Source organism: Leishmania martiniquensis, chromosome 30, assembly GCF_017916325.1.
Source record: "Leishmania martiniquensis isolate LSCM1 chromosome 30, whole genome shotgun sequence".
NCBI classification, from domain to species: domain Eukaryota; phylum Euglenozoa; class Kinetoplastea; order Trypanosomatida; family Trypanosomatidae; genus Leishmania; species Leishmania martiniquensis.
In genome coordinates this window covers 464,170-485,526 of record NC_090165.1, presented here as the reverse complement: position 1 = coordinate 485,526, position 21,357 = coordinate 464,170, and the positions used below count along the sequence as shown (strand labels likewise).

General features: G+C 59.6%; 4 protein-coding genes across 4 annotated transcripts; all 4 read right to left on the bottom strand.

Annotated features, from left to right (window-relative positions):
• Positions 1-1,925: 1,925 nt before the first annotated feature.
• Positions 1,926-2,450, bottom strand: LSCM1_03764 (uncharacterized protein; the record flags this gene model as incomplete). Its single annotated transcript, XM_067321297.1, has 1 exon — positions 1,926-2,450. The coding sequence occupies one exon, from the start codon at positions 2,448-2,450 to the stop codon at positions 1,926-1,928; it is 525 nt and encodes a 174-aa protein (XP_067176665.1).
• Positions 2,451-5,507: 3,057 nt separating this feature from the next.
• LSCM1_03763 (uncharacterized protein) lies at positions 5,508-7,166 on the bottom strand (the record flags this gene model as incomplete). The annotated part of the gene is made up of 1 exon (XM_067321296.1): positions 5,508-7,166. The coding sequence occupies one exon, from the start codon at positions 7,164-7,166 to the stop codon at positions 5,508-5,510; it is 1,659 nt and encodes a 552-aa protein (XP_067176664.1).
• Positions 7,167-9,019: 1,853 nt separating this feature from the next.
• On the bottom strand, positions 9,020-9,517 carry LSCM1_03762 (uncharacterized protein; the record flags this gene model as incomplete). Its single annotated transcript, XM_067321295.1, has 1 exon — positions 9,020-9,517. The coding sequence occupies one exon, from the start codon at positions 9,515-9,517 to the stop codon at positions 9,020-9,022; it is 498 nt and encodes a 165-aa protein (XP_067176663.1).
• Positions 9,518-16,514: 6,997 nt separating this feature from the next.
• Positions 16,515-19,583, bottom strand: LSCM1_03761 (uncharacterized protein; the record flags this gene model as incomplete). Its single annotated transcript, XM_067321294.1, has 1 exon — positions 16,515-19,583. The coding sequence occupies one exon, from the start codon at positions 19,581-19,583 to the stop codon at positions 16,515-16,517; it is 3,069 nt and encodes a 1,022-aa protein (XP_067176662.1).
• Positions 19,584-21,357: the final 1,774 nt, after the last annotated feature.

The window sequence follows — 21,357 nt, the reverse complement described above, 5'->3', positions numbered from 1 at the left end:
GGGCCCAGGGGCGACGCTTACGGAGCTCCACATGCACGCTTGGCCAGCTTCGACTTCGTGCGGAAGCAGACGCAGGCATGACGGTCGTCTCACAGACACATGGCCCAGCGGGCAAGGTGCGGGCAAGGTGCGGGCATGCGCCGAACCTCTTCAGCGCAGGCATGTTAGCGCCATGATCTGCCGGAGCGTACGCGCGAGCGTAGTCCACAAGCACTGTCCCCGCATCGGCGCATCGCTGGCGCTGGGCTGCTGTGCGTGTGCGTGGGGGGAAAGGGGAGCAGCCTCAGGGCGCCTGCGGTGGAGCAGCGCGGTCAGAAGCCAGATGGTCCCGCAGCAGTCGCTCAGCGCCGTGGCGGCGTGCGGCGACGCCTCTGTGGCACCGTCGGCGCTGTGCCGTGCCTAGGCGCCTCTATCGCTTGCACACGTCAAGTATTCCTCATCGAGCCAGCCGCGTAGAATGGGCCCAAGCCTGGGCGGGTCGTCCTCTCGAGTCACAAACCCGGTGGCGCGAGCCAGCGTCCATCCCAGTAGTCTGAGGCCTGGACGCGATGCCGCTTGGTTTCTCATCAAGACCCTCTCATGCTGCCAGGCCATACTCGGGTGTGTAGCCGGGTGCAAAGCGCAGCCTCCTGGTACCGTCACCGCGGCAAAGCCAGGCCGTCACTGCCCCGACTTCACACATTGCGCGAGGGCATACACCTCTGCAAGTCCTGTTGGGCAAACGGGGAATCGCCACCGCAGCGCTTCGCTTTCCTCGCCACACCGGCGCGCGGTAGCCCCTGTGCGGGGGAGGTCAGCTGCCACACAGGCCTGTGCGGGCGAAATGCGTCTCTGGCATAGTGCAGACTTGTATCGAGGACTCACCGAGAAGCCGGGCCCGCCACCGCCTTGCAGTCCCACACCCTACAGCGCGGGCTAGGGTACAGCAATGCGCCCAGCGCTGGCGCGGCGCAGCAAAGTCAGGGAAACAGTAAGTGGCCGCGCCTATTGATCGAGTCGTGCCGACGACCCGCAGTGACCTGCAGCACACGCCATCGTAGCCACGCGTCTCTTCCGCGCAATGCCAGCCCAGACTCGCACACACATACCCACGGCCCTGCAGCTGTACCCGAGGGCAGGCCGCAAGCTCTCAGCCTCTCCACAGAGCGGGTGCTGGACCCCGGAGCCGCGGCGGGGCGACTGACGTCAGCAGGGGCGTAAAGTACACAGGCACAGACGAGAATGCGAGAAAGAGAGAGACGTCATTTGCGGAGCGGGAGGGATCAGCACGGCGCGTGGCGAAGCCAGAGACAGCGGCGGCGATCGCTGTATCAGCGGAAAGGAGAAATAGGCACGCATACGCACTCGAAGGCCAACAAGAGATGAACGCCATCGTCCTGGCGGCAGGGACAGAGGCTCGGGAGGGGGAGGAAGGAGCTCATGGCGAAACAAGAACAACGAGGTAAGGGAAGCAAAAGCAATAGAAGCCCTTCCAACGTGATAAGAGCACCAGGGAGAGGCCGCGGCGAGGTGTGAGGGAGAAGGAAGCGAGGGAAGGTCTGCGCCGGGTGGAGGGGGGCAGCACGAAGGAGAGCACAATGAAAACAAATGCTGGGGGGCGTCGATGCGGCACGGAGCAGCCGAGGACAAAAAAGGCGCGGCCACCATGTTTTAGGCCCGGCATCGACAAGAGGGGCAGCCGAGGACACGAGACAGAGCGGGGGCTGTGGAGGAGAAGAGAGCACTGCGCCGCCGCCCAAAGTCACGCTCTTCCGGGTCCCCCACCCCCTTACTTTGCTTTCTCGCCATCACTCACTACAGCCCCCTTCCATCGGAAGAGCATCCAGGGCGCGCCCACGCAGAATCCGAGTCGTCGCCGCATCCGAGTCGCAACCGTTCGCAGCGTCCCCTCCCCCCGTCCACCGCCAGGAGCTATAGGCACACTCTTAGACCATCTCGCTGCGATTCGGCTGGGGAGCAGCGTCGTAGCATGTGGCGCCTGGGAAGTCGTTCATCACAGTCATCTCCAGCAGCACCTGCTGAGTAGAGCAGGTGCGACACCAGTAGCTGATGCAGCAATCCTCGCACGTAGTGCCGGCAATGCCGTACCGCTCGCGCGCCAGACGACGCGTCTCGCTGACAAAGACGCACGTCACGCCCAAGAAAAATATGTACAGGTCGCAGAAGGTCATCAGCAGGCAGTACGCATAATCTATCTGAGGGACATTGTGATGCAACATATTGCACTGCCGGCTCACCTGGCAGGGCAAGCAGTAGCACGCCTCGCAGCACGAGTCCATATCTTCGCAGCACACACAGAGGGAATAGTGCCACAACCCGCTTTGTCTTTGCCGTGCAGGGTCGCCCATGTTAGGGTTGACGGCCGGTCCGGGCATCGGCTGCTGCTTGTACGGCGGCTTGTACGCGTTACCGTCATTGCCAGGGCCCTTGCTTGGAGGCTGCGCTTGCATGGTTGCGTTGCGTTGCAGGAGGCTGCGTGCACGAGAACCGGAACAACAGAGACTGCACCCACCGCAGCGGATATGTGTGTACACCTCTGTATGTCAATGTGTGTACAGAGGTATATGCGAGCGCGGCACTGTGCGCAGAGTCGCCAGGAACAGGCAGAGCCTCAAAGGGAAGAGTGTCAAATGGGTCAGCGGTAATACAAAGAAAGCAAAGAGAGCGAGAGCGAGAAAGGATCGACAAAATGAAGGGCGAGGCGGCAGGCACACGTGTTGCGCGTGGCGGCTTCGCGGATGGGGAGCGGGGTGGGATGTGGGCAAGATAAATGCAGGAGAGAGATGGAGATACACGAAGAGAGGGGGACACCAGAATGAGCCGCGCACAGAGAGACAATGGCAGAGAGGAAGACGCAAGGCCAGGAGAGAGCCACGGGCGCTGCAAGGGTACTGCAGCCGCAGATGCACACGCGAGAGGGAGGCACAATCGGAAGAGGCAGGGAAGGCGGTGTGGGGGGTGGAGAGAGGGCGCCAAAGCGAGACAAAGGGTGAGAGACGAGAGCGGGCGGTTTTCTTTCTGCGAGGAGAGGAGCAAAGAGGATCAATGCGCGTCAGCTGCGTAGAATGGCGTTTGGAGGCAGCGGGAGGGAAGAAAGGGGAAGAGAGACATGAAGGAGTGCATGGAAGCGGCGGGGAGGGTGTCCAAGACGGGAGGCGGGAGACAGCCAGCCGTGCGCTATCCAAACGGGCCTGCGCATGCATGCGCGTGCCTGTGTGCTCGTGTAGGAGGGAGAGGGGGAGGCCGGCCCGTTGCTGAGCACACGCCCACTCGCCCGCCCTACTGCGCGGAAAGAGGGGGCACAGCAGGCGCCCACTTTCACCTGCAGAAGCGTTGGGGAAGGGAAACGACGGTCGCCGCTCTACCCCCACCTCTGCTCCGATTCGCCACAGCCTCGTTATGTGGCTGGCACAGCAGACGAGAGCCAGGACAGTAGCGCGCCGGGCTGTGTGCAGCAGTGCCCATGCAGCAGGGGGGAGAAGGGGATAGGCATCTGCCAAACCCCAAGGGGAGTCCCCTTCCCCCCCTCGCGCCGTTGCCCTTCACCCCCCACCATGCTGATGGCGCCCCTTAAGCGACGTTTGCTGTTGCCCGTGGCGTTGTCTGCGTTGCATTTCCGAAACTCATGTGCAACTCAGTTCGTATCAGCCGGAGATCGAAGCGACGAGGCGCACCGTTTCTCACTGACAAGATTACGACAGAGGAAGCATGATAGCAGAGCGACCTTATGGGTACCCTCTGGGTGGCACAAGGCATTCGCAGCTGCACCATGGGGCTGATGCGCATAGTCTTGCGTGCGCAGGTGCAGGGGGCCGCTGACGCTGTAATATGCGTCACCACACAGATTGTGGAGGGGGAGGTTTCGTCAGAGACCGTTCTAAGTGGAGTAGCAGTCGTTTAAAGCCGCTTCAGCGCGCTGGTTCTGTTCTCCTTATTGCTCTCCTGGCACCGTTTAGAGGGTAGGGGCACTTCGCTGGCGATGGCGGATGCAGGAGGTCACCGGGGGTTAGTATGGAAAGGGTACGTGCGAACGAACAGAAGCCTGTGAGGCGAAGGGGGGCACCTCCGTAAAAAGGGAAGAGACTTAAAAAAAGAGTGACGCGAACTAGTGCGAAGCGCTGAGGCGCATTCGTAGACGCAGACGTGAAGAAAAGGTCAAGGGAAGGAGAGAGGCATCCACGCAACCGAATAGCAATGAGGCGTAACAGCAGTACGGTGGCACTAGTGCCTCTGTTGAGCCCTTCGTCTCTTGTTTTTTTCTTTGATCCGTCGCAAACGTTCTCGTCGTTTCTGTACATCGGTGTATGTGTGTGTATCTGCGCGTGTGTGCGCATGCTGTTTGGTATACAAAGGAAGGAACACTCCGCACTGTGGGAAGCGCGCGACTAACGTGCAGGCATGCGCGGAATGTGCAGAAAGAGGAAAGCCACGGCGCCAGAGGCACGATAACACATGAACAAGCACAAAGGCTGAGGATCGTCTCAGCTGCCACACGCCTTGGCAGCAGCAGCAGAATATCTACGGAGGGGCGGAGCTGCTTTTGTGCTTGGCGTCGACACCCGCCTCTACGTGGTGGTGCTATCAGCTGAAACTTTGGTGGCAAAAAGGTATACTTCATGTACGGTTGCCTTTAGTCACAGGTGTGGGTGGCATATGTACTGTTTAAGGTGGAAAGGAAGAGCAGGTGCCACTCAGAAATCGCGATGTCGCTTCGCTTACAACGCTGCCACTCACCCACCATCCCTTCTGCGGTGCACGTGCACCGCAGAAGGGATGGCTGCCTCGACATCGCCGAGGGGTTGAATTCTCAAGGACTCGACCGCTGGCCGTTGCGCCCATGCGTACCGGTGGGCCATCGAATGGTGTTTTCGTGGACCCTACAGATGGGGTGTGTATGGATTCCTCCTCTCCACCATGAGAACGTCTCAGCTGTGCTGTGACGCGCGCGCCTCTTTCTTCCTTCGTGTATCCCTCTTCTCTGCACCTCTGCGCCTCCCTCGCAACGCCGGGCGGGTCCCCTCAGAGCGAAAAAAGGGGGGAACACGAAGAAAAAAAGCACTTTCAAACAGAGAGGCGCAGACCGTGAGAAGGCGCAGCGCTCCGCCTCCCTTTCCTTTTCCCCACCCCATCCCCTCTCTCTGATACAGAGAAAGAAGCGCACTGAGCCCCCTTGCAGCAAGTGGTGCAAGGGCGTACACATACACAGAGAGAGAGAGAAAGGCATACATACATACATATATATCTATATGTATATATGTATCTATTCGGCTCTGCTGTCATCCTGCATTTCAGTTCCATCGATATGCCCCCCACACACACACAGACACTTTTCTTCTTCATATGCTCGCCTGCATCTACTCGACCCATCGATCCATCAGCCTTCCACCGGCCCCCGGCAACTTTGTAGATGCACACACAAGAGCACTCCGTGGCGGCAAGTAGTCCTCGCGCTTGCCTGCGTATCCTCTCAGGCCCCTCGTCCTGAAGCAGATGACCGCCCTTTTACTCTACATGAAATCAAACACCTTTGCCTTGCCGTCGTCCCCGGCAACGACGAGCATTGACGGCGACGCAAACATCTCGCGCACAGCTGCCGCATTCGCCCTCAGCTCATACAGCAGCTCTCCCGTCTCGACGCTATGCACAAGCAATCGACCGTTGCCGGCACCGGAGAGAAGGAGGTTGCCGATCAGCTCCACCGAGTAAACAAAGTCGTCGTGGTCGGTGATGGCACACACCTCTGCAAAGTTGTTGCGGGCATCTCGCACGACGATGCGCTTGTCGGCGCCGCACGTTACAATAAGAGGGGCCGACACCGCCGCAGGAGAGGGCGTCCGAATAAACGTCACCATTCCCCCTCGATGTAGAACGTCCTGGAAGACGGGCTTTGCCGAGGGTGGCCCGCGCGCGTCCAGGATGGTGAGCACGCCACCCTGGTCGCCGAAGAGGGCGAGGCGCCCAACGTCAGGGTGCACAAGGTGACCCAAAGAGCCGATTTGGCCGCGCTTTGACGAGGTAGTCAGGTGACACTGAGCTGTCTCCACGTCCCACAGCTTTATGGTGCCCTGCCGATCTCCTGAGAGCACCTCCGTTTCGAACCAGCTGAAGTGGGTTACGGGGCCTTTGTGGCCGCTAAGACAGCCCACCTGCCTCCCGCCCGCCGCACCACTTAGCTCCCAAATGCGCATCGTCCTATCGTAGCTCGCGCTCATGGCAATGGGCCGGCCGTGGCTCTCGCTCACCTCCACTTGGCTGATGCTGCCTGTATGCCCTAGAAGGTCCACACACCGCGCCGGTCCGCCGCGGATGACGTCACTCCACAGACACAACTTGCTGTCCATGCCGCCAGATATCACCCGGCTGCCTGACAAGAAGCGGCACGCCGTGACCCACTCCGTGTGCCCGCACGTTTTAGTGTACAGCGTTTTCAGCTCCCGCATCGTGCGCAGATCGAACACCTTCAGTCCGTGATCCGCTGACCCGATCACGCAGAGCGGAGAGAAGGTTGACGGCGGCACCGCCCCCAACATGCGGACAGTAGAAGCGCTACCCACAGTGCCATACGCTGCAGCTGAAGGCACCAGCACGTCCATGCAAAGCAGGTTGCTGTCCGAGGCGTCAAAGCTACGGCCAGCCGGATCAGCCGGTCCCTCGTACCACGAAGTGGTCGAGCGCAGCGTGTCTGCCGTCAGGCCGTTACCAGCAACGGCTCGAAAGTAGGGGCTGTCAGTAGAGGCGTCGCGCGCCGATGCCCTGGTGGCAACAGTAGCAGCCCCGGGGGCTTGGGAGGGCACAGAGCCGAAGAAGTCGTCCGCTAACGCGTCCATCTCTGCCTGAATGGCATCGCGCTTCGCAGCGCGTCCTGCGCCGGCGTCAAGCACCCCTGCTGAAGAGTCGAGTCGTGTACCGCCTAATATGGGACGAGTGGAGGTGGCCCCTCGTGCGACAGATAGGGCGCCGCGGCCAGCAACAGCTGTGGTAGACGGAGAAGACGTTCTGAGCCGGCCACCGCCGCTGCGTGCCGCCCCCGCCACGCCATCACGCACGGCCCCAGGGATGCGGCCAGTGGAGCGACTGCGAGTTGAAGCAGCGGGGCCCGTGGAACCTGTGCAGCCCCTGCTGCCTCCAGGGGCTGCAGGGGCACCATAGCCATTCTGCGAACGCATGCTAAGGAGGGCCCGATGCGGCTTCCGATGAAAGAGCTCAGTCCGGAATCTTCGTTTCCGTTTTCAGGTCCAATGGCGGTTGTGTGGTGGCCACTCGAGGGAGTGGGGCGACACAAGGTGCAGTATCCTTGCCAGCGCTATTCCGTGCGGCTCCTCCGTATCCGACGTGCCGGTCCCCCTTCTGCCGTGTATGTGGTGAACTGGAAAGCAACCGAAAAATGAACGCGCTTTCGCCTCGGGTGCCTTTCTGTTCCGGTCGAGGGAGCGGTGGGGGAGGCAGGAGGAGTGAGAAGAGGTGTGTATGTGTGGGTGTAAGTGTAAGAGGGAGAGAGAAGCTCGTGCCCATGCGCGGATGGATAAAGGGACACAAGACAAAAGCGCCGTAGCGAAGGCGGCAACCGCACAGCTGACCCCAAATGCATCGGGTCGCAGCTCCATCATTGGCGCCGCGATGAGAGCTCAGTAAAGAGCGCCGAGACTGCCCCTCCTTTGTATTGTTTCTGTGTTTCACAACGCACCACTGCGCTCACGCGCGCAGCGGTGGCACAATACCCTCACCCTCCCTCCCTCCCTTCCATGGCGCCTCTCGCACAACTTGCACAGAGTCACGCAGAGTGCAATGCTGGCCTTCGATGCACGAGCATGCTTCGTGTGCGGAGCCACCATCATCCTCTCTGCAGGCAGGCCACAAGGTCCGAACAAAGCAAAATCAAGAGCAGCTACCACCGTTACGCCCTGCTGCACTATTTATTGCCCACCCTCACGCATACCCCTCACTCTCTGTGTGCGGTGTGCCCGTTTCAACATTGGACCTCACCCGCGCTCCCTCCCGGAAAGCCCGCGCACAAAGAGGAGAAGGGTGTGCGAAACAGGCAAGGCATGTCGGGGGAAGGCTGCGACAAAAAAGAACGGTGAGGTGCGAGGCAGAGAGGGAGAGGAGCGTAGGTAAGGCAAGGGCACCATCATCGCCACGGCGAAACGGTGCACTCGAGAATCACTCGATAGGTTTCAAACTGAAAAAAATCCACACACACAAAGAAAAGGGGTGAGGAGGTGGCGCCTGTGTTGATTAGTGTGCGCAGGAATGGAGAGGGGTGCAAGGAGGAGGAGGCGGAGGAGGCAAGGAAGACCATGGGGGATCAGATCGAAAGAGTCGGAGAGGAGGGGTGGGTGAGGGAAGACGAGGCGATGGGGTGTAGGCCCACGCCTCTCATCTGCTTCTTTCATTCACAAGCACGAAAAAAAAGGGTGAAAGGGGACGGGACGGCGGAGAAAAGAAGCGCGTCAAAGCCCGCGCATCAGTGAGCTCGCACACACACACACATGATCTTCGACAAACGGCATACAGATGTATTATACGATGCGGTATTTTTTTTCATTCGGTTCCCCTTCGCACGAGCGACGGCGGTCGCAGTGACCTTCCGTACGTGTGAGCGCATGTGGAGGCTGCATGAGAGATCGAGAGAGGGGAGGAGGGGAAATAGTGGGCAACGTTGCTTGGCAACGAGAGAGAGGGGAAGAGGGAGAGAGGGGGGAGGGGGGAGGGCATGGCCAAAGGGGCAGCCAACAGAGACAGCGAAGCAAATATTTTCTTCAAGGGTAAAGGGAGATGGGAGACGACAAGTCGAGGCGGAGAAACAGAGAGGAATCGTGGGAAGAAGACGCGACAAGTGGCGCGAGGAAGAGTGCAGAGGAGGGGGGCGAGCGGAGGTACTCACTTCGAGAAGACGATGAAAGGCTGCAACAACGACGAAACGAGCGTGAGAGGGAGGGAGGGGCATGGAGACACAGCCATCACGACTCAGGAAGAAGAGCGGCGGTGGTGACCGCCCTGTAGGGGCCCCTTTCACGGCTTAGAGCATTACAGGCGCCTCTGGTATCATAGGGGCGACGCAGCACATGCTCACACCGGGGCAAAGGCCCAGAGACGTCATCTCCAGGAATTGCTGCTGCACCGCGCACGGCCCGCAAAGCCACGACACGCAACAATCGCTCAACACGTTGCCATCGATGCCGTAGCGACGGCGGACGTCCGAACGTAAGATGAACTCGAGCGCAAAGATGGAGGGGACACCAGCCAGGTTCAGTCCGGCCACCAGCAGGCAGACAGGAAGGTGCAGCTCTGGTTTGCCGTTGTAGAACACGTTGAACTGGCGGCTGAGCTGGCACACTGTGCAGAAGTAGCACTCCAGGCACGAGTTCATTTCGGTACAGGTTACACACAATCCGTAGTGCCACGGGCGAGTGGCAGTACTAGCGGCCTGAACCGTCCTGGCCACCGTCAAGCCAACCGCATCAGACTGCTCCTGCTGGTTGACGACGAAGTATTCTGGCTTCGAAGAGCTGGGCATGTCTTTCGCACCAAAGCAGTGTGGTGAAGACCAGCAAGAGGATGCGCGGAAAGCGAAAGGAGAAGGTCAAGTCACAGAAGGCAGCAAGCGTCCTAATGCAGAAGCAGCGCGGTATCACAGGGTGCAGCACTGGGAAAACAGAAGCACGCGAGTTGAGCAAGAACCGTCAGAGGAGAGAGGAGGGGGAGGGGGGAGGGGGTGGACGCACGCAGACACGCAGCAGGTAAAGCGCTGGGTGCCTCTAACGTGGAGCGTTTGTGTGTGGGAGTGTGCTTGTTCTGACGGGAGGGGTGGAAAAGCGGTATGGGGGAGTATGCCGTATGTGCGCAGCCGGCCCAGCAAACGGAAAGAAAAGGAAGCGTGCGGGCAAGAGGAAGTGACGTGCATGTGAAATCGTGCAGGACTGCAGTCGCGGGAGATTCCAGCGTGTGCACGAAGCCACGCGCGACTCGAGCGGTACTCCCATGACCCTCTTCCCCCGGCAAGGTCACGCGGAGAGCGCTTCCCTACTGAAGGGAAGAAGATAAATCGGCGCGAGACAAGGGCAGAGCGCGTCTCTGATGGCAGTGCGGCAGGTGAACCGCGCGTCAAAAAGACGCAGTAAGGGCCTCGAAGAAATGAAAGGCTGAGAGAGTTGCTTCAATGAAGAACGTGTGACCGCAGAAGGGAAACACAGCGGCACATGGTGGCTGGTTCCTTAGGCCTCTGGCGGATGACCTTGGCTGATGGCAGCACCGTCGATCATCAAAATCGGTGAGTGCAGAGCTGGGTACGGGGGCGGGCACAACGTGTGTGTTGCCTGTGCTCCCCCCTCTAACCCTCAAGTGCCGTAGTGCGCCACTATTTGGTGATGGCCTGCCTGAGCGTGTATGTGTATGTGTGTGTATGTGTGCACGCGCACGCTTATTCCGTCTGTTATGAATAGAGTGGGTGTTGTGGCGTAGGAGCTCGTTATGGGCAACGGATACGCGATGGTGTGCCTCCACGCTCATCGCAGCACACAGGCAAATGCGGCAGCGCAATCAGCGGGGCTCTGTGCAGTCGCCTCCGAGCGTGCACGAGACGCCTGCAATGGGGCTTTTCTTTTTTTTGTACTCGTCGGTCGGCTTGCTTCCAATCTGTCCACTTCCTCTGCCTGAGAACGTGAGGTGAGCCCCACTCCTCTCTCGGCCCTCTGGCGCTCACACAGGCTTATGGGGCACGGGCGCAAGGCAGTCGTCTCGGCACACTCGCTGACGTAGCGCGCCATCTTGGCTATCTGAGCACGACAGAAAACGGGGCATGGGACGCTGCAATACCGTTGGCGAAGGCGCTCCCACCCACCCACCCCCTCCTCTTCTCTCCCGCTGTCATGGTAGTGTGAGAGAGGGAAGAAGAAAAAACGAGCTCTTCCCACCCCTCACAGTGCCCACACACCCCACGTCCTCTTGCAACGAGGCTTGGAGGAGGAGGGGAGGGGAGGGCGCACAGGGTAAGAGGCGTTCAGCGGCTTCTTTCTCAAGTGAAAGCAGTACGGTGTGCTGAGAATACGCGGCCACACCGCCTCCTACACAAAAACAGCCATCCCGCTTCAGCGGCGCACGCACGTCAGCTGGAGATGTACACGGCGATGAAAGTGTAAGCGGCGAGGTACTGCCGTCCCACATGTACCAGAAGACGAAAAGACGCTCTGCAGCACCAAACGTCAAAGCGCATACACAGCGCCGGCTGTCCGTGGCACGACTGCAGTCGATCCGCTAAATGGCCGCGCAGCCACGTCCCCTGCCGACCTCCGTTTCTCTTCAGAGGTAAGCAGTGGAAGAGAGCAATGCCGAAACGGGAGTGAGCAGGCATCTGCGCGAAGCGACATCGTTCGAAAGGAAATAAGCGTGGAAGGCACAATGCGGCACGCGTACCCTCCTCCACATTGAAGGTGTTCAGCCACCTCTGGTTAAGCAACGCGCCGTGTGCCTAGCACGCGCCTTAGCTCTTTTCCTTGTCATCGGCGTGCCCTGCCGACTTCAGCACCTTTACGCACTTGCCTTATCGTAAGCATAGCCCGTGTGGAAGCCGGTATACCTCAAGATTGCCTCATCATCACCAGATTTCGACGGAGTGCTGCGCCTCGCAGTCGCGAAGCAACACGCGGACTCGTGCCCAGCCTCAGGAAGCAGCTATGCCCCTTCCGCTGGCGCGCACCAAATTACTCACCACCATACGTACCAGCAGCTTTCGAGCGGCCCATCTTTCGCGGCACCAGTTGCGCGCTCGCCAGCAGGCCACGTCCGCGCCTTCACCTCATGGTCCTTGACGCAACAGTCGTGCCCTGGGGCAAAGCTCTCTGCAGCAGCCGCACCGGGAGCAGCAGTAGTACTCGACCAGGGACGCTAAGCGTCGTGCGGCACCTGCTCGCATACGGTGTTGTCCCGCGACCACATAGAGCCCATCAGCTTCCTCGCCGAGGAACACGCTATGGCCCTCTCCCGGTCCAGTCCTCATCGCGGTCGGCACAGCAGTCGCCACTCTCAGGCCAATTTTCTGCGCTGCCACCGTCTGCGCTGCTATGATGGCTTCGGCAGCAATCGGCACGGGGCTCGCAGGCAGCTGAGGCGACGGCGCTGGGCCGCCCCGACCGCACATCATCACTCATGAAGAAGTCCCGATAGCTCGTGATACCGGGTACCAGCCCAATGGCGCCCTCCTCGTACTGCGGGAAGCAGTGCGTGCCGAAAAGCCTGCTCGCACCTCCCCCCTCCTCTCCCTAGCAGCAGCCAACGCCTTTGCGCCACAGGGAAGCAATTCCTCCGCAAGCCGAAAGATGAGCCATGCGCTGCTCCGTATGCCTGCCTGGTACGCGCGCGACGCTATCGCTGCGTACATGTCGACTCCGCTTGCGTGCACCACACGCCCTTACTCCGTGACTTGAACGGCACGCACACCTGCTCTTCCAGCGGCAGCGCATCGATGTCGGTGCTTCATGCACCCAATCCGTCGGGCATCAGCGCTGCCAGTCACGTCTGCTACAGCAGATGTCGGTGCGGGGTGCGTGTTCTCTTGCGCGGGGTGAGGGGGGCAGCCAAGGCCCCGCAGCGCCGCCAGAATAAACGCGGTTGCCTGCGACTTCAGCCACCAAGCCGGATTCGGGTAGTGCGGCGACGCCACCTGGTGATCGCATCCACGGCCGAGCGCGTCTCGGACACCGACTGCTCACAAGACCGCCATGACAGCGGGGCCAAGGAGAAAGTGGAGAGGGGGCAGAGGCTTCCTAGGAAAGATGACGAGTTCGGTACACGCGCAGCAGGGGCGCACGGAGTGGGTTCGCTGATAGCGCTCGCGGTAGTAGTCTGCGCCTGCGAGTGTGTAGGAGGGGACGCGCCTTGTGCGCCTGCAGAGAAGAGGAAGAGGAGAGGAACGAAAGGCGGGGCGGCGGGGCATTCGCCAGATGAAGGCACCAAAGCCGCATTGGCAGGAATGCGTTACTCTGTCGATTCTTCCACGAGGCAGCAGCCACGCGAGCAATGTTCTTCAGAGACGCGAAGCTGCCTTCCAGCAGAAAGTTCACCGAGATGAGCATGGTGTCTTTTTCTATGTCGGCCGTACAGTAAACAGGAGACGCGGACGACGGCGGTCGGATCCTCCCCCGCCCCATCCCCGACGCGTCTCCCCAACCCAAAGCCTCATCACACATGTCCTTAGGTACGCATTTCTGTCCTGGATGGCCCGCCTCCACATTAGAAGCACTCGCACAAGCTGAGGATAATTGAGAGGGGGAGTGCAAGCACCTCATGTGCGCCGCAACGGCATCATGGCGATGGTGCACATCTGCTCAAACCCCCTTTCCACTTCCGCAGACTTTTTTTCCTCTCTCGTCGTTGCCGCACCCCGTGCGAGGGGAAGGAAGGAGAGGGGTACGGCTCTCTGCGCTTCCATCTCTCACCCGCTCCTTTGCTTGGTTACCAGCGCACTGAGAGATGGGGGAGGGGGGCGGTCGGTGGGACGAACCGCCAGCACCACTGTGGAAAGCACAAAGGGAAAGAAGAAGGGGGCCATCGCGGTTACGGAGAACAAGAGAGGGGCTATAAGTGTATCGGCAAGAGCACACCATTTTGGCAACAACGGGACCGTTCACGGTGGTCACAACAGCAAACCTACCCTACAGGCGCATACACACCCAGACCTATATATATCAGGATTCCTATTAGTGCAGAGGATAAGAAGGGAGAGCGATGAGCCTCACCCCACCACCACCGCCCCTCTTGGCAGTCGCCAGCTGTCCTGCGCGCAAGCATTAAGGATGGCGCAGAGAGAGCAGCACATAAAAACGCCCGTCAGGAGGAGGTCGGCAGGGATGATCCCAACAACAAATGGAAGCTTCACGAGCAACACACGAGCCGTGAAGAAGTCCGCCCGCAAGAGAAGGAGGCCACTCACGCAGACAAAAACAAATAACGGAGGAGTCAGTGCCCGCCCTTCTGCCATGCAGTACACTGGCTAACACGCAGTCCATCAAAGGTATGGCGAGAGGCCATTCTACTCACACACCCCTATATATATACATACACACACACATCGATATATACACATACATGTATATATGTGTATGTAAGAGATGGGGGAGAGGGGAGGGGAAGGGAGGGAGTGTCTGCGCTCTGCTGTCAGGATGTAAAACAAAGGAAGAAATATATATATGTATGTATGTATGTAGAAGAAAAAATGTTCCGCGATAAACAACGCACTGAGCTGATGAACGAGTCCACCAAATCGCGTGGCAGAGAATAGCACCGCAGACACGCTACAAATGCAGGGACCCGTTCCTCCTGCTGCTCCTGTTGCTGTTTTCTCGTTCTGTGCCTCACCGCAGCTCGCACACAGAGAATCTTCTTCCATCAGCTGCGGCGGACTTTGGCGCTTACAAAGCAAGCAAGAATCAAGCCACAGTGTGCAAGCAACGCAAAGATGCTCGACCTGAGAACGTATCTGTGTCATTCAAGGTGCCAGGGACGGCCGGCGAGCAAGCCAACGCGAGAGGGAGAGAGGGGGGAGGAAGCCTGTGGTCTGTCTAATATGCACGTCTCTACATAAATAAATATATATATATATCAAATCACAGCCGAAAGAGGAAAAGAGGGGGGAGAAAAAGAGACGACGGCGAAAGGCACGCACATTAGAGGGCACCGGGTAATGCGCCCTTGAGAGAGGAGAGGCAGGGGAAAAAATGTCAAAAAAGAGCGGGCAGCAGCACGTCTGCCGGCCACAACGTCTCTCACTCACTCATTCGCACCCTATCCACTCTCCTACTCCTCCCTCTGCCCCTTCCCCCCCCCAATGTGTGCGTGCGCGTGTGGTAATGGGCGGACCGGTGCATCTAAACAGATCTAAATTGAAGGACTAGCGAACAAGCAATAGAAAATAGAGACATGTAGCACGCGCACATACAACTCCGGTCGGGTACAGATTTACGCGCCAGAAAAATCTGTCATTGAGACGGAACACAAAGGAACTGGAAAGAAGGCGGTCGAGAGCCGGAGTCGAGCGAGCTAGCGTGAGCGCGAACGAAAAAGAAAGGAGGTGAAGAAATAGAGCGACACGCGCGGGTGTGGCATCGAATGACACTTCACGGCATATTGACAGGAACCTACAACAGCTCGAACGAACAAAAAAGAGCCTGAGAAAAGCGGGAAAAAAATGGCATTACTGTCAAGAGGGCGATTGAGTATGCATAAGCACGCACACGCACTCAATCGCCCTCAGCTATTCCTTCTCTCTCCACCACTGCTAGTGCTCACAAAACAGCGAAGACGAAAAAAAAGAAGTCAGCCAAAGTTATTTGAGATCTAAGATATTGAAAGCAACACACGACGCACAACGTGGGTGAAATGTATCTTGGTGATTCTATGAACAGTGTTGAGGATAAGATGAGGAGAGTAGCCCAAGTGGGGGTGGCTCGAGGAAAGAGATCGAGATAACAGCCTCGGCGATGGCACCCAAGAAAAAAAAAGAGGTGCGGAGGCGCAAACCTGTGTATGCGCGGCTGCATCCCCTTCGCTTCGGAATGGCAACACAAACAGCACACGCTGCCTTCCTTGCCTTATGCAACAAACAGCGGCACTGCTCTATCGTCGCAGGGAGAAGGGCCAGACGTGTAATGCACACCCTTGGCCGTACAGCCAGCGTCTGTTCGCCGCACGCGCATCCACCTTAGAGATTCTTACCCCGATGTCCTCCCCCCACAGTTGCTCTACCTCACCTTCCACCCTCATCTCCCCTCTCTCCCCCTCAAGATGCATCTATGGATTCATGAAGGCAACGCCGTACAACAGAAGCGTACGGGTGTGCGTGCGTGTGCAGCGTCTTGGTGGGCTGGAGGAATACGCACAGTAAGCGCGAGCAAGCAGTAGACTACAGCTGCCTCCCAGTTTACAAGCAAGCCTCCTCCTCCATACATCCTGCCAGCGGCTGCCTCAACTGCAGCGGCGGCAGGTCAGACGACCAAAGGCGCTTTGTGTGCGACGTCAGGAGCGCAAAAACAAACAGTGAAGCAACAGAAACGCGCCGCCTCTGTCCCGCGCCACCCGCAGCGACGCGCCTGACGAGCTGCCTGCGTGTCTTTGTGTACGTGTATGTGTGTGTGTATGTCTGTGGAGGGGGGGCTGTAGCCAGAAGATTGCTCGCCACCTACATTACATTCCCTCTTTCTCAGATGCGCTGCCGTGCACACGTCGATTTGCAAACTGCAGATGTGCACACGGAGAGGCAGAGGGCCAGAGAGAGAAGAGCACCCACGCACGCACACCCACGCGCACACACACACGTACACGCACTCCATTGGAAAGTACTGCGGAAGGCGCTGCTTTCTGCGTTCAGGCAGTCAGCAACCTATCGACTGCCACTGAATGACCCGACAGATGGAGAAGACAGAGCGAACACAAACACATCTGCACGCATATTTTTTTTTCGTCTGTACAGCGGAGGTGCCGTCTCGCCACACACATTTTTGTTTCTCGTGGCATCCCCTGCGCTAGCACTGTTTGAGAACAACGCGGCAGTTCAAGTGCAACTGAAGCTCGCGCACCACACGCGAAGTGTTCGTGTGGCGATGCGATGTGGAAGATAACGACCCATCAGCGGCGGCCACGACACGGTAAAAGACAACGCACACACTTCCGTCGAAGGTAAAGTAAATAGACTCCAGCTGAAAGGGCAGGCTGGAGAACTTGAACTGGCGCTCGCACTCAATGTACGCCGTTGTCTGCTGCAACAACACGCGCTCGTGCTGCTTTCGGTCTTCCTCGTTACTGAAGACCTCCACCGTACGAAGCAGCACACCATCCACACAGTTTAGCTGCGCGGCGTAGTTCGACGATGCGGGGGTGATGAGTTGCACACACACACCAGCATCCTCGTAGGATAAGCCTTCGTGCGGGCTTCCCTCGGCGTACACGTGCGCGAGGTATGTCTTGCCCACCTGCACACTTGACAGCAGCATTCTAGACGCCAAAACGGGCGTTGCAGTGCAGGCAGTCGTACGTCTTGCACTAGAACGACCGCGCGTCACGGCTCTCCTCGCGGTCGCCAGCGCGGCGGAGGACAGATTCGTCAAGAATCGCATCGTCTGACCCTTCGAGAACCGCAGCACTGCTACGACGTCCGCCTCACTACTCTGTTGGGCACCTTCCTGATTCACAGCGGAGCTCAAAGCCGCAACGCCAGCTATGGCATCTCCGCTGCTGTGACGCTGCTGGGTAGCCATGGCGGGGGGAAGGCGACGCGCCGACGGGCCGGCGGCCACGGCTCGTGCGACTGCCGCCTCCGACACGTTCGAGGAGGAGGATGTGGGGAGAGGGGCCCCGCTTCGGTTGTCCGGTACAGAAGCGCGCGAGCTGGTTGCCACTGGCGCCGCTGCATCTGCATCCGTGGCAGCAGCGCGGGTCACGGTCACGAGACTCGCCTTTGGGACCCGCCGCATCGACGGTCCTTCAACGTGATGGGGTGCTGAGGACGAAGACGGCTGTGAGCGTGCCTTTGGGCCGCCACGCGACGACCCCATAGCGGCCGCACGGCCGGCCGTTGGCGAGATTGCCGATAGCGACGGTTCGTCGTTGATGGAAAGCAAGTGCAGCTTGTCGACCGGAACGCGGCGGCCCCCAACGGCGATGAGCGACCCTGCAGCGGCTTTGACGTGGGGAAGGTGGTGGCTGCGCCGAGTCGGCGGAAGTGCGTGCGGGGCGGTAGCGCATGACGACGCCGAGAAGTCCAGATGCGTGTGGCCGCTGAGGCGCAACGGCTTCTGGTGACGTGCAGCATCGTCGTATGATGGCGGTGGCGTCGTCGATTGCTGCTGCTGCTGGGAGGCGGTGGCGACATTGCGCTCAGAGAGGGCATGCGAACCCGACTCCACGCTTCCCACTCTGCTGTACGCACTCTGCGGACGCGCTTCGGAGCTGCGGCGAGAGCTCTGCGCATATTGCTGCTGAACGGCTGCGGCAAGCATGGCGAGCACGTCTGGCCCATTGCAGCTGCCGTCGCTGCAGTTATATTCGAACGCGCTGCGCGTGTCGCTCGAATGCTGCGACAGAGACTCGGCGGCACCTCTGCAGGCACCGCAGCCGGCGATCGCGTTGCTGAGGGACTCCGCATCAGCCTCGTTGCTGCGCGCTACCTCACACCAGCTTTCACTGCTCTTCGAAGCCGCTACGGCCGTGGTGGAAAAGTACACCATCGGATCTCGGCGCACGCCAGCAGACGGCATCCCACTTGATGCGCGATCGCTCAGCGGCGTTGCCGACGCATCCTCGCTGTCGCTCTCCGCGAACGCTCCCTGCAGCGCCGTCAACCGCCCTGGCGTCGAGGACCCCATCATCGCAGGTGCCCAGGCGTCCGAGCCGCTTCGCCCTGCCACCCCCATCCCAGGTGGGAGAAGCGACTCGAGCGCCGCATAAGCGTTGAGCGGGGACGCGTGCGCGCCGGCTGCCTGCCGCTGCTGCCGGCGGCGCCACGATCCACATGGGGTGGCGCCGCTTGCGTCAGACCCTTTGGTGGGGGTGAAGCTGTCCAAGCAGTTTCGAAGCATCTCCTCCACCGCCATCTGCAGGTGGCACGTGCGGTACGGCGTTGTGAGTGCGGCACCGCGCCCCCCACTTGCCACTGCATCCCCTGTGGGTGACTCAGAACCGGACTCGAACGAGTTGTTGAAGAAGAGCGGAATCTCCTCCGGCCGAACTGGCGTGTCAAGTGGAGCGCGGGTGCCTACTGCCGCCACCGTCGCTTCCGCAGCGACGCATGACCGACAGGCTCCGTTGGGAGTGCTCAGTATCGATGGCTGCGATGAAGGCTGAGAACCACCCCCACCATCGCCTTGCATGCCGCTTGCCGGGGTGCTTGTCGCGGCAGCAACACGATTCCAAGACGCGTACATCGGTGACGGCAGCGGGGTTGCTCTCACCCCGCAAGACGATCGCTGGCGGCTCTGATGGGGAGTCGCTGAGACAGCGGATGTATCGGCGGTATGTGGTGAGCTCAAGGCGTGATGCCGCTGCGGTATCAACCTGCAAGCGGCGTTGCCGTTGCTCAGTGCTGGGTGTTGAACGGTGTTGTGCCCGGGTGTTCGCAAGACCCCGGCGAGGCCGCTGCCGTCACCGGTATTTCCGGCTGCCGCGGCGCAGCTGCTAACGCTCCTGCCCTTGGGTGTCACCGGGGTAGGCGTGCCACGCGCTGCACCGGCCGATCCGGTGACCAGCGTCGCACCAGCGCCGGGCCCTCTCATGACACACGTTGCTGCATCCGAGGCGTATTCGATTTCGGTGCGCGCCAAGTCTGTCTGCAGAGGGGTGTAACAAAAATCGGCGTCTCGCAGCAGCCGTCCTCTACTTACGCCGCATGCATTCGGGTTGCACGCGCCGCTGCCATCGCTTCTATGGTCACCCCCCAAAGCGGCAGCGCCATTGACGCTGCTAAGGTACCCGGGCGGAATGTTCTCCTTGTTGGCATTAAGGTAACTGTTCGTGACATCACGGAACGCCGTCTGGACCACGGCTGCCAATGACGCTTTCCCCCCACTTGACGCCTTCGCTGCACGAGTTGGAGGCATTCCGGTGCAACGCTTCGAAGATTTGAAAAGAGAGCACACGGAGGGGGTAGGGGGCTCGTGTGTGTGTATCTGTGTGTGTGTGTGCGTATTATCCCGTGGCTTGTATTCAGCCCCGGGCTGGCAGTAAACGCAAACTGAAAAAAATATGTACTGAAGCCAGAGGCCCTTCTCTATTCTGTGTGCGATACAGAGGTGCCCCGTTGGGGAGGAGAGGAGCGGTTCTGCCTCCCCTTCACTCGCAGTGGTGCGTTTGGCTGTATGGCGTACGTTCTTGTGCTCTGTTACTTCTCCTGTCGTTCTCTCAGCCCCCCTTTTTTGTCGCTGCTGCTATTCGCAACCGCAAGACTGTTTGCTACGCCCGTCTTCACGTACACATACACGTGCTCTCCGCTCCTCGCTTTCTATGTGGGCCCCACACGGTCCGCGCCACTCAGCCGGTGTGCCAAGTTTAAAGTTGGTTCTCAGGGGGGGAGCAAGCGAGTGCGTGGGAAGCAGTGTACTTCTGTAAGGTGTATGCGGGAGCGTAGATGGCTGAATGGGACGCCCAACCACGGCGAGAGGGACAAGATAGAGATAGATACCTGTGTGTATGTGTCTGTGTGTGGAAGACACCGCGCCCACTATGCAGGTTCCGTCACTTCTACACCACAGTCATGCACTCGACAGGGAAGCAGTACCTCAGGAAAGAGAAGGAAGCGCTGGTGCGTTGGACGAGGGGCGTGGGGGGAGGGGAGGGCGGTGGTCACAAGGCACTTTTGTTTCCCCTTCTATCACCGTTGTCTCCCCTCCACTGCTGGTGCGGCGGTTTGCGCGGAGAAGAATCTGAGGGGCGGCTTCGATGGACCCCTGGTCGAGTAGCTTTCGCCTCCCTTGTCCGGCTCACGTGTGTGGGTCGTCAGTGGATGTGCACGACGGAGAGAAGTGGCCAAGCTCTGATGCGGAAGAGGGGCACTGCGCGTCTCGTGCGAGACAGAAGGGCAGCGGGGTGAAAATGGCAAACGGAAGAGGCGGAAAAGAAATGGGGATGTGCGACGATGTTAGGAGGAGTCAAAGGGGGCGTGGGTGAGACAAAGACGAGGACGAGGAGGAGCGGCAGTGCCCCGTAAGCGAAGGCCGGCACCGCACCATTTTTTCTTAAGGGGTGCACCCATCTCTTTTGTTTGCGCTCATGACAACCCTTTGCGGGTATCTTCCACTCTCTCTGTCTGTCTGTCTCGAACGTCATCACTATCACACTCGGGACCAGCCCAGCCTCCTCGGGCACGAGCCGAGGTGGACCGTGCGCGGCGGCAAGTACGCTGCGCGGCAGAGGGGGGAACGAATAAGCCCGGCGGCAGCTGACCAAAGGGGAACGAAGCCGTTTTCCGTTGAGAGAGGGCGTGTAAGCACACGAGCGTGTGCGGGGCCAAAGGTGCCGAGTGTGTTGGCACCAAAGGGGAAAGATGAAGTGGCAAAGGAGCTCAAAGAGAATGGCAGTGGGGGGAGGGGGGGTTGTCGGAGACGGAGTTGCGTACAACAGAAAGGTTTCAAGTCTCACAGAGCTGTGGGTGACCCCCTCGGGGTGCCAAAGTGGAAGACCGTGGTGAGCGACGCACGATCGTGCGTGCAAGAGCGCATGCGCAAGCATTTCTCCGCGCTCAGCCGGTCACCTCCACCTCTCCCGCTCACCCTCGCCAAAAAAGAAATGCGCTACAATGCAATCGACCTCCAGTAGTAGACATCTGCCATTCACGCCCACTCACAGGGCGTGCGTCGAGATGGGCCGCATCATGTT